This window comes from Gossypium hirsutum, chromosome D05 (assembly GCF_007990345.1).
Source record: "Gossypium hirsutum isolate 1008001.06 chromosome D05, Gossypium_hirsutum_v2.1, whole genome shotgun sequence".
Taxonomy (NCBI): domain Eukaryota; kingdom Viridiplantae; phylum Streptophyta; class Magnoliopsida; order Malvales; family Malvaceae; genus Gossypium; species Gossypium hirsutum.
Window position 1 is genome coordinate 7,684,072 of NC_053441.1, and position 12,423 is coordinate 7,696,494.

Genomic DNA, 12,423 nt, shown 5'->3' on the forward strand with positions numbered 1-12,423 from the left:
TGGAAGAAAAGCTGTGCAGAACAAATTGCTTTTGGTTGAAATTTTTAGCTTTTCAAAAGTTCTTTTCAGAAGTACTTCTGAAAAGGAGAAGCTAAAAATATTAGATTTTCCTCTCCTAATATCACTTTTGGTGCTTAATTACTTTTTCACCCCTCCAATAACATAGTACTTTCATTTTTTTTCCTTGGTGCTTAATTACAAATGAGTTAAAATCATTAATTAAAAATAAAAAATATTTTTTAAAATACTAATTACAAATATTTAATGGTTATATTTAAATATTTAAAATATAGTTTATACATTCTAATTAAATTTTATAAATAATTAATATTTATTGCTTAAAAAATTTAAAATTTATATTTCATATATTAAAATATTAACAACAAGTTATAATAATTTTTTTATATTCTTACTAAAATATAATAATATTAACTAATTTAAATATTATTTACATGCATATTCGTTACTTGATAATAACATGTCTAAAATGGACATTTTATTTCTCAAAAGTATTTTTTGACAGTAATGCTAAACACTTAAATTTTAAACCAAACTTCTCAAAAGTACTTTTCAAATGCACTTTTCCACAGCACTTCTCAAAAGCACTTTTCAAAAGCATTGCCAAACTAGCCCTGAATGTTGTAATGAGTCAGGTTTCCCCTGTCTACTACCTCATTAAAATAAGAGGCCCCTGCTTAGATCGAACTTATCTAAGGCTTCCTTAACCTTTTGCCAATTAGTCAGAGTCGAATTAATGCTAGCATATATGCAAATCTGACGGAGGTTAGTAACCATTTATTTTGAATATATGTGTTGATACACAATATCAACAGAAGTGGAGAAGTAGGGGGGATGAGTTCTAATGAATGAGTAGAGAAGAAAAAGGATAGTAAAAATAAAGTATCTCGAGTGCCCTCCTCCTCAAGAGGGATTTTTAGAAATATATATAGGGGATTTATCGGTTCAAACTTTAGGTTGGATTATAATATATTTTATTTTTATTACAATTGTCACCCCTATTCTAAATTAGTTTTTAAATTCCAAAACGTTCTAATTACAAATCTAAATTATCAATATTATATCAATAAGGTCCTTTCGTTATTAAATCCATTAATTTAACTGTTAAATGGAACATCAACTTTATGTAGCTAATGTAACAGCCTAATTTTCAGTGGTGTCGAAAACAGTTATTCGAGATCACTAAATTTGACCAGTGAGTTTTAAAATTTAATAAATTAATAACTATGGGTCAAGTGTGAATTTAGAAAAATTTTTGAATTAGTGAATTTTGTGATTTAAAAATAATTTAATAGGTAAAATGGGTCTAAAACGAGGTATCGAGACCTCAAATTCATAAGTCGAGCCATAAATATTTATAAAAATATTCATAAGTTTCGTTAGAAAATTTTAACGTTTGGATGGTCAATTAACTAAAAAAGACTAAATTGAAAATAGTGTAAAATTTGTTAAATTGTGATTAAATAGCTTAAGTGACTAATAATGAGGGATTTAAAATGTAATTAGACCCAAATTATATGGGCTGGACGGTTTGGGCAAGAAAAATCAGCAAGAAAGTAAGGAAAATCAAGGGAAAATTGAAAATTTTGCAAATTAAATATATAAAACAAAGACAAAAGTAAAAAATCTAGAGATTTCTTCATAATTCAACAAAAAAACGCAATAGGAGGTCTGAAACAAGCTGGTTTCTCATATTTTTACACCATGTGAGTTCAATTCTTGCATTCTCTTTGAAAATTTTTATGTTTTGTGACTTTTACAACTAGGTCCAACTATTGAATTCATTAGTTTTTGATTCCATGGGTGATTTTGTAAGTTACCATGAATAAGTGCTGGAATTTTATGATGAATTATCATATATTTGAAGCTTTAATTTCTTTATATTATGGTTTTATTAAGTGGTTTTAGTAGAAAATGATTTTTAGGACCTAGTTCTGAAAAAGCTAAGAATTGGGGTTTTGTACTGAAATTCTGAATATCAAAGGCTGTATAATAGCCTACAATGATTAGATAAATTGTTATTTGAGAAAAATTCTGTTCAATTGAAGTGTTAATTGAGTAGGGACTAAATTGTAAAAATTGTAAAATTTTAGGGTAAAAGTGTAATTTTGAAAATTGAAGGGCATAAATTGCGAAGTGAATTAGTATTGAAATAGATGCTAATGAATGAAAAAAAATTTATATTACAGATCGGGAATCCGAAGATAAACGTGGAAAAGAGAAAATATCAAACTAGTTTGATATTCAAGAATTCATACAAATTTTAGGGACTAGTTTGATATTTTCTCTTTTCCACGTTTATCTTCGAATTCTTGATCTATAATATAAATTTTTCCATTCATTAGCATCTAATTCAATACTAATTCACTTCGCAATTTATGCCCTTTAATTTTTGAAATTACACTTTTACCTAAAAATTTACAATTTTTACAAGTTAGTCCCTACTCAATTAACACTTCAATTGAACAAATTTTTCCTCAAATAACACTTTATCTAATCATTTTAGGCAATTATACAGCCTTTGATATTCCGAATTTCAGTACAAAACCCCAATTCCTAGCTTTTTCAAAATTAGGTCCTAGAAATCATTTTCTACTAAAATCACTTAATAAAATCATAATATAATGAAAATAAAGCTTCAAATCTATGATAATTCATCATAAAATTCCAGCACTTATTCATGGTAACTTACAAAATCACCCATGGAATCAAAAACTAATGAATTCAATAGTTGGACCTAGTTGTAAAAGTCACAAAATATAAAAATTTTCAAAGAAAAAGCAAGAATTGAACTCACATGGTGTAAAAATATGAGAAACCAGCTTGTTTCAGACCTCCTATGTCGTTTTGCTGATGAATTATGAAGAAATCTCTAGATTTTTAACTTTTGTCTTTGTTTTATATATTTAATTTGCAAAATTTTCAATGTTGCCCTTGTTTTTCCTTACTTTCTTGCTGATTTTTCTTGCCCAAACCGTCCAGCCCATGTAATTTGGGTCTAACTTTTAAATCCCTCCTTATTAGTCACTTAAGTTATTTAATCACAATTTAACAAATTTTACACTATTTTTAATTTAGTCCTTTTTGGTTAATTGACCATCAAAACGTTAAAATTTTCTAACGAAACTTTTATACTATCTCAATGACACTCCATAAATATTTATAAAGATATTTATGTCTCGACTTATGAATTTGAGGTCTCGATACCTTGTTTTAGACCCAATTTACCTATTAAATTCTTTTTAAATCACAAAATTCACTAATTCAAAAATTCTTATAAATTCACACTTGACCTATAGTTATTAATTTATTAAGTTCTAAAACTTACTGGTTGGATTTAGTGATCTCGAATCTTTGTTTTCGACACCATTGAAAATTTGGGTGTTACACGAAATGACTTAATTTGTACATCTTCAATAGTTTAGAGATGCAATTAGAATGTTTTGAAGTTTGGAAACTAATTTAAAATGAAGATGTTTGGTACAATTAACTTTAAGAAAAAAACATTTCATAAGTCCGCTCATAAAAAAAATTATTTTTAAAAAATATTAATTTAACCCTAAGAGTTAGGTAAGAAGATAGTCTTTTCTATATTAATTAACGATTAAGGGTTTCGCTTTGAGTATGAAACAATTTTACGAGTTTATAGAGTGCGAAATAATAATTATTGAACTCGCTTTAGTGGATACCTTAATAAATAAGAAAAAACATTAATTTTATAACAAGTGAGAATTTTGGATAATTTAGAAAAACATTAAAAACATTTTTTATAACCACAAATATCATCATTTATTCTAGGTCTAAGTAGAATTGTGTTAGTGTTGGGTGACGTAATCCTTTTAGTTAATGGTCGAAGATTCTTATCCGTTGGCTTTTATAGGCATTGCATGTTGCAATTGTATGAGCTATCTATCACCCTCAATGCACATGATAAAGAGGTGAAGCTTGAGTCTTGGGATATGTAAAATAATTTTAGATGAAAATATAAAATTTATTCAATGTTAATATAATTGTGAATTTAAAATGAAGTTAAATAAATGTTTTATTATGTAATCTAATGATGATTTTCTGTAAGCTCTACATTATTATTTATATCAGCACGGCAAATCAGAGCTGTTTATGATCTAAGCAATGTTTCAAAATTTTAAAAATTCTTTCCCGAAGTTTGAGTTTGAAGAACTTAAATTATGAAAAACTTTATACAAGTTCACTTTCATGCTTATCCAAGATTGATAAAAATAATTTGATTAAGTTAACTGTAAAATTTTTAAATAGTTTATTACCAGTGTACACCTATTATGTTATTTATATTAATTTTTTAAAGATGCTTATAGTCTGGTCAAATTAGCTCGTCATAGAACATACAATTTATGCTTATTCGAGGTCTTTCCATTGAGGGGTAATTTAGATTATGTAGTTAATTTAAGTACTCTTCCTTTTGTAACTTAACCTTTGATTATGTTAATATAACTTTTTATTGGCTCATAATTATACTCCATGAACATAAAAAGAAAATGAAACATATACTTTTGATTGAATGCCAAACTTTTTCTGTTAAAGGATTTCTTTATAAAAAAGAGATTCGACCCATGCATCCTCGTGCAAGTATGATTCACAAAAGTTGACACAAAATCTACTGTGAATTATTTCATGATAGAGTTTATAAAACCTTGGATGAATATCATTTAGTGGCGACGAGACACCATTAGCAAAGCCCTGCAATCCGATCAGTGTTTGTTTAATGCATTAATTTATTCAAAGGTTTGATCTTTGAAAGAAAAACCCATTTGCTGTGAGCCCACCATCAACACAAATAATTTGGCCCGTTATAAATGATGATGCTGGAAGGCAAAGAAATGCTACCAAATGGGCAACCTCTTCCGGCTCTCCAACTCGACCCAGTGGTGTTCGAGAGACCACAGCTTCCATGAACTTACTGCTACTCAGAACCTGCAAACAACAACACACTTGCAGTAATTCAATTTAAAAAAGTACTCCAGAATTTGAAGTATGGTGGTGATTGGTAAATTAAGACATTACTTGTTCAGTAAGTGGGGTTCTGACGAACCATGGGGCGACACAATTGGTCCTGATGTTGTCTTTTGCCCACTCACATGCCAGTTCCTTTGTTAATTGGTTCATCGCTCCTGCTTAAACATAACGCTAATTACAGGGCTTAAATTCAACTTATGTATATATAAAACATGACTTTAAACAGGTAATTACGTACCTTTAGTTGATCCATAGATAGATCCAACATTGATTGAGAATACACCGGCAACAGAAGAAACAAAAACAATGCTTCCATGTCCCGATGCTTTGAGAAGGGGATAAGCAAGTTGGGAGAAGTGGTAAGCCGATTCGAAATTGGTACTCAATAAAGTCGAAAGTTCTGTACTTGTATATTTCGCTGTTGGTTTCCAATCGTTTGTCCCCACATTGTTTATCTACGAAAGCCTAGCTCATGTCAAAAGTTTTACCTTTTCTCAACTCTTTGATTCATACAAGTGTTAATGTAATTTTTTATCCATGAATTTGATGATTAAGACTATTATTTGTATTTTTTTTCATTCGATAATTAAGTCTATTTTAATTTATGAACTTAGAAAATGTAAAAGTTTAATGACATGAGAGTCTAAAATTATATCACATCATCACGTAAAAAAATAGTATTTAAATTTTCAGGAGATGATATGACACAATCTCAGAGTACCATGTCATCAAATTTTGATGAAATCTAAGTTTAGGAACAAAAGTTAATCTTGTTGTCAAATTTAAGTACCTAATTATGAAGTTGAGGAGCCGAAAATTATATTAACCCTTCGTATAAAAAAGAGGCAAATACAATGACAACTTTGGTGTAATTCCTTACAAGCCCCTTACAAATGTTTTAAAGTTCTACTAAAAAATAAGGAAAATTTATGTTTGGCCCTCAATTTTTTTAAATATCTTAAATTACATAGTAAAATAGGGAGTTATATTGTAAAGTTGTTAAAAGAATTTTGTCTAAATTTAATTAATTAATATTAATTTTGTTACTTTACTCTTTAATCAATCAAAACAAGTATATTTTATGTTATTTTTAAAGTTAATATTGTTCATTTTATGCTTATAAAAAAGTTAAATACTATAATATTTAATACAATATATACACGCAATTTTATGTTTTTTATTGTAATTAAATAATTTTATAATATTTTAATTATCTGAATTAGATATAATGTTTTTGAATGATAAAAACATATTTTTATTTGAATCAAGTACGAAACATGTAATCATCAATATAAGCGTTTTTATTTATTTTTATTAATTTTTCAATATTAAAACTAGTCGTTAGATTTATTTCAAATTGGGCTGCAATAAACAACTTTCACAAGAGGGAACTACAGTATAATAGGTAAATCTCAATTTTGACCTCTTTGGATATAATTTCTAGATTTGTCTTTGCTATAAAGTATATACTTTTTTACATGTATTCAGAGACAAATAATATATAATTTGATTTTAGGAAAATTATTTCGTACAATTTTTTATTAGGGGTTGACAAGCATTCTATAAAGGTTCCACACAACGTTTGTAGAATTTTAAAATCATAAGCAAATTAAAAATATGATAAATATTTTATAAAATGTAGTAAAAAAACGTAACTTTCATTACTTATTTTTGAATATTGGTTTCAAATGCATATATTTAGGACCACAATTGCAGGTCTAGAAAGGGGAGGAAAGAGATAAGTTTTAGAGAAGGATTTTGAAACTTATTTCACCATTTTCAATTTTTTTCTTCATTATTTAATTATATTGCTTAATTCTTATTGAAAAGTGATCTAAAATTTTATCCAAATTCTATCTAAATTTACACCTAGTTAAGTAAATAAAAAGTTGAGGCATATAAGTAAATTAAATTGAGACTTCCTACCAAATATAAATTAATAACGAGAAAAGTATCCTAAAAATTAAATGAACTTACGAGGATGTTAAGTTGGGCATTAAACATGGAGGAAACATTATTGATGAGGGCTTCCCTTTGAGCCGGGAGGTTGCATCACACACGGAACCGAAAACTTGAAAACCCTTCATCTTCTATTCTTTCAAGCATTCATTCAGCTGATCTTGGTTGCGGCAGCATGTGTAAACTGTTGCCCCCAGTGCTGCCAGCTCCTTCACAACAGCCAACCTAAAACCGCAATTTGCAGCAACACAAACAAATGTTTTAACTCAAAGGTGGAATAATTCACGACTGAAAGATGTAGTCATTGTTAAGAGAGGGTTACCCAATTCCTTTAGTTCCACCCGTCAGAAGAGCAGTTGTTCCTTTGAGAGACCATCGGCCTCTACTTGAAGTTGAATCCTTTGCCATTGTTACCGGTCACTCTCTGTCTCTCTTATCTCTCCAGAGTCGACGGCTTGAGGAGTTGTTAAGCACAGAATATGTGTGGACGAATTTTATGCTAAGCCATTAGGTGGCTGCCTGTCATATGCGACAAATAAACAAATTTATTAAAATCAGTAAAATTGTTTACATACATATTGTACTATGAATGCTTAATATGTATATTACTCACCACAAACAAACAACAAACAACAACCAACACCTATATATATATTTATATAAATATATATAATATACCTAGGAAGACTGTCGTTTATGTGTGCCAATTGCAATTAGAAAAATGCTTGTAGACCATTAATGCCGCAAGATTCGACAAATTTGGTAGAAAACAAGAAAACTTTGACGTTACCTCTTTTATAAATATGGTTAAAAAAATTCAAATATTTAATTTAATAAAAAATACCATAATTACCATCACTAAGGAAAGTTTGCTTTGTAAGGATTTTAATGTTGGTAAGAAAAATATTTATTCAATATCTTTTTAGATAAAATCCATCTAGTTTCAAATAACAAAACCGTTGGATAATTTTAAATTTAAATTTATTCCAAGAAAAGGGACTCAACTTGTCCACTAAATTACTCAAGAAGGCTGATTTTTGCCCTGAAATATTACTTGGTGGAATGATTTACCTGTCCGACTGAAGAAGTTTGCTGATGAGGACTGACGGAGATCCGATCCGCCGTTGGATCATTAATTAAAACTTCATTGCGGATTTGTTTCTTTAGCAGAGGGTGAGAGGCGACGTTTTGTTACTTGCTGGTAGCTTTTTGGTTAGTGAAGGGTTGAGGACTGTTTTTTTTCTTTTTGTTTTATACGTTCTCTTTATTGTTCTTTTATTACTCCTCTTCTCTTCGTATGGGTCATTTTTTTAATATTATATGGGCTACAGAATAATGGGAGAGATAGAGAGGTCTTAAATAACAAAATTGGCTACAAACCACCCCATTTTCCAATAAAAAACTAAATTATAACTCTGTAAAACAAAAAGTCGAAAAGCAAGGGCCCGGAAACTTTCCTCTCCAACATCATCAATTACAGAGCATATGACCAGTTGATCCTTAAGTCGATTTCTAGTAATTTGTTGGGTAAAAACCATTTACAGACATGCCACCGTCAACACAAATAATCTGACCGGTTATGTAAGATGATGCAGGCAGGCAAAGGAATGCTACCAAGGATGAAACCTCTGTTGGATCACCGAGTCGTCCAAGAGGAGTTCGAGAGTACACCTCTTCTAAATATTCTTTGTTGCTGAGTACCTAGAGAAAGTAGTGAGATCAAAACAAGAGAGTCTTCCTAAAGCTCCAAAACACAGTGATTAGTATGTGACAGATTATGGAAGACGTTGATGTCGAGAGAGGAAGATTATAATCAGAAATGATGCTTCGGTTTTCATTCCTTAAATCACACCTGTGGAGCATTTGCTATTGACATTCAAAATGGCAAATAAGCCATTCCCTGTAAACCGCTTCATCGATTCATGTATCATTAGCCTGGAGCTTATCTTGAAACTTGGCAAATTCAGATTCACAATACCAGGAAACTGAGCCGTTAGAACTCGGACACTGTTTAATAACTAAAGAACGATTCTTTCCAAAAACCTGTATGGTGGAGTAAGTTTAAAAGTATACTCTGAATCTCTTTAGTCTCCATGTTCAGTACCATGTTAACTTGAAACAATCTAAGTATGAAATACATGTTGAACAGGAAAACAAGCATGTAAGCTATCATGCCAACGAATCGAAGCCATTGCCTATTACTATTTATTACCATAATCCAACATAATTGTGAAAATATAATCAGGATCCAATTCAAACTTCAAAAAAAATTGTACGAGTGAAAAGAAAATTACTTGTTCCACCATGGAAGTTCTGATGTACCAAGGTGCAACAGCGTTACTCCTTATGTTATCTTTTGCCCACTCACAAGCCAAGTTTCTTGTGAGTTGATTGATAGCTCCTAGGCATCAAAATACACCACAACACCCAAGTAAAACAAAAGGAAATAACCATTTGATTAAACAAATTGGTTCCACATATCAGCATTTTCATTGAAATTTATCTTAAATGTATACAACCTTTAGTTGCTCCTTGAAGTGACATGGACTTGAGCGAAACAAATCCAGACACTGAGGAGGTGAATACAACACTTCCTGATCCTGATGTTTTGAGAAGTGGATAAGCAAGTTGGCATAAATTGAAAACAGATTCAAAATTGGTTGCCAAAAGAGTTGAAACTTCTTCAGCTGTGAAATCTACCATTGGTTTCCTTATATTTGTCCCAACATTATTAATCTGTAAAATCAAAGCTGCAGTTTAGTTTTAACATGTAAGAATGCAAACAAGAAGACCCATTCATGGTAAAAGTACCATGGAGGCCCTTGTATTAAGTTGGATTGCATTTTGTCCTCTTTACTAAAAAAAGCAAATTAGTTCATGAACATTAGATCAAAGAGCAAATTGATTATTGTGTTAAAAATTTCATCTATTTTTACTCTTAAAAACTGGTCATGATATGCCACATTAACTATTTGGTTATTCCAGTTTTTATCAGTAGAAATGGATAAATTTTTAACGGATAGAACAGTTGAGACTAATTTGCTCATATTTTGAGTGAAAAAAGGTAAAATGTAATCTTAATCCTTACTGTTCGTATTACTTTTAACATCCCGCATCCGTTTCTAGCAATTAGTACACCAAAAACAGGAGGATTAAAGAAACAAGCCTTATTTGGCTATATTGCTGTAACTCTCACGGGCAAATAAACAAACATAACAGATACATTCAAATGAGGAAAGACAGAAGCTTACGAGGATGTTGAGCTTGCAATCAAACAATGATGAAACCGTTTCCATTAAGCTCTGTCTTTGTGCTGCAATGGACACATCGCAAATAGAACCAGAAACTTCAAAGCCCAAACTTTCCCAGTCTACCAAAGCCTTGTCAAGCTCATTTTCCTTACGTGAACAAGTGTGCACTCTTGCTCCAAGTCCCCCCAATTCCTCAACTATGGCACGTCTAACAAAACAGAAAAACAAAAACCAATCCAAAAAAAAAAAAAGCTCAAAGTTTACTGCTTTACGTTACATGGCAACTACAAGGACAAGCTTTTTCATGTTTATAAAAATGGGGAATTTCTTGTTTTTACCCGATTCCACGTGTGCCGCCAGTTACCAGGGCTGTCATGCCTTGGAGTGACCATCTGTTAGATTTTATGTTACTCAGCGCCATGGTTCGAATTTGATTCAAAATTGGACTTCGGTATTGAAGTAAAGAGGAAGCTATGGGTTTGAAAAAGAGGATCGAATGGGTGTTAAGTTGAGGTTTAAAAGAAGAAGAAAATGGATTTTGGGTGTGAATGAGACCTGAGGAAGGTGAAATGAGAGCTTGTTTCATTGTTGAATGATGTGCTACGGCCTGAGGGGGCTTGGCTCAAGCTGTAACTCGCCTTCTAATAGAACAAAGCAGCAACTCGGTGATTAATGACCCAATAATTGTCACAAAAAGAAAAAAAAATCGCTCTCACATTCTTTTAATCTTCCCCTATTGAAAAATGCTATGCTCTTATTCTTCCAAAGTTTTGATTCCCAATTATTTGGGTTAAGTATCTTTTGCTTAACTGGCACTTAAAACTCATACGGCCATCTTTATTTTCCCATGGGAATCACCAGTGAAATCTGCACCTCCTAGCACACTGATGCAAAATATGTTCAACTTCTTAATATTTCAACATTTGCCGAACATGAATGTACTTAAAAACAATGAATAGTTGGAATGCTTTAGAAATCATATAGAAATAAAATCTATAAATTGCGAAAATTCTATAAAAACTTGTGTTAATTTCAAGTCTCCCCGTTTGTTATGGCCCAAAAAGGAAAACCGTACATGAAACATCGAGGTCTTACATATTCCTCAATTCTTTACCAAAAATATAAAAATGACTTTTATACTTTGCTAGCTTTTACGATGCACGATGAACCATACCTGCTTCTGTCTACACCATCAGTCAAGCTAGAAATGGAGGAGCAGGGCCAATCATAGCAAGGGACCTGATTGTTGACTATATTATAAACATTCAATTAATTACTTAATCCTAAGCTGTCAATTACAGATACTATCTTCAATGGTAATTACATTACCTTCTTTTAATGACAAAAATTTAAAAAGAAAATAATAAAACCAAAGGGCAGAGGCTGCTTGTTCCTTATTCAGGCCAGAATCTCACTGAAATTTGGGTTTATTGGATTTTATTTGTTGGGTTGTGTTGTGTTGAAGGCTTAGAATTGGGTAAAATACTAAAAAAGCCACTTTTTTTTAAATTTACCGAAATAGGCCTGGTATTTTATTATTTATCGGAATAGGTCATTTTCCCCTAAAGCGTGTGCACGTCAGCGCGAAGTCAGGGGACGTGTCAGCAAATCGCGTCCACGTCAGCGCGCTTTGCTGACGTGCACAGAAATCGCGCTGACGTGGACGCGATTTGCTGCTACGTAGCGCTCCCCTGGACGCATTTTTCCTATTTTTCTCACGTTAGGTTATTGGTTTTTAGGGTTTGGGGTTTTGGAGGAAAAAGTAAATTAATTATAATTTATTCAAAATTGGATTACGTTTCATGTTTATGGGTTTTTAAGATAAAATCAAAACAGGATGCTTTATGAGAAGAATTTGTGAAATCGCGCCCTCATGGATGCACTTTTGCTACAATAGGTCTTGGAAAAAATAATTTCGAGTTGACGTTTCTGAGCAAATAGTATAAAAAACGCTTTAAGCAGGATGCTTTATGAGAAGAATTTGTGAAATCGCGCCCTCGTGGATGCGCTTTTGCTACAGTAGGTCATGGAAAAAATAATTTCGAGTTGACATTTCTAAGCAAATAGTATAAAAAACGCTTCAAGCAGGATGCTTTATGAGAAGAATTTGTGAAATCACGCCCTCATGGACGTGCTTTTGCTACAGTTGGTCCTGGAAAAAATAATTTTGAGTTGACGTTTCTGAGAAAATAGTATAAAAACG

At 31.3% G+C, this 12,423-nt stretch overlaps 1 protein-coding gene and 1 pseudogene across 2 annotated transcripts; both read right to left on the reverse strand.

The window, feature by feature from the left end:
* Positions 1–4,639: 4,639 nt before the first annotated feature.
* On the reverse strand, positions 4,640–8,232 carry LOC107906579 (tropinone reductase homolog At5g06060-like; annotated as a pseudogene).
* Positions 8,233–8,337: 105 nt separating this feature from the next.
* LOC107906578 (tropinone reductase homolog At5g06060) lies at positions 8,338–11,181 on the reverse strand. 2 transcript variants are annotated; one of them, XM_016833614.2, is made up of 5 exons: positions 10,559–11,181; positions 10,221–10,428; positions 9,489–9,705; positions 9,264–9,370; positions 8,338–8,670 (listed from the first exon to the last, which is right to left on the reverse strand). In XM_016833614.2, the coding sequence occupies exons 1-5, from the start codon at positions 10,804–10,806 to the stop codon at positions 8,482–8,484; spliced, it is 969 nt and encodes a 322-aa protein (XP_016689103.2). In that variant the 5' UTR covers positions 10,807–11,181; the 3' UTR covers positions 8,338–8,481. The 2 variants fall into 2 exon arrangements, with proteins under 2 accessions (XP_016689103.2, XP_016689104.2); XM_016833615.2 differs by having other exon boundaries at positions 8,423–9,012.
* Between the last annotated feature and the right edge of the window lie 1,242 nt (positions 11,182–12,423).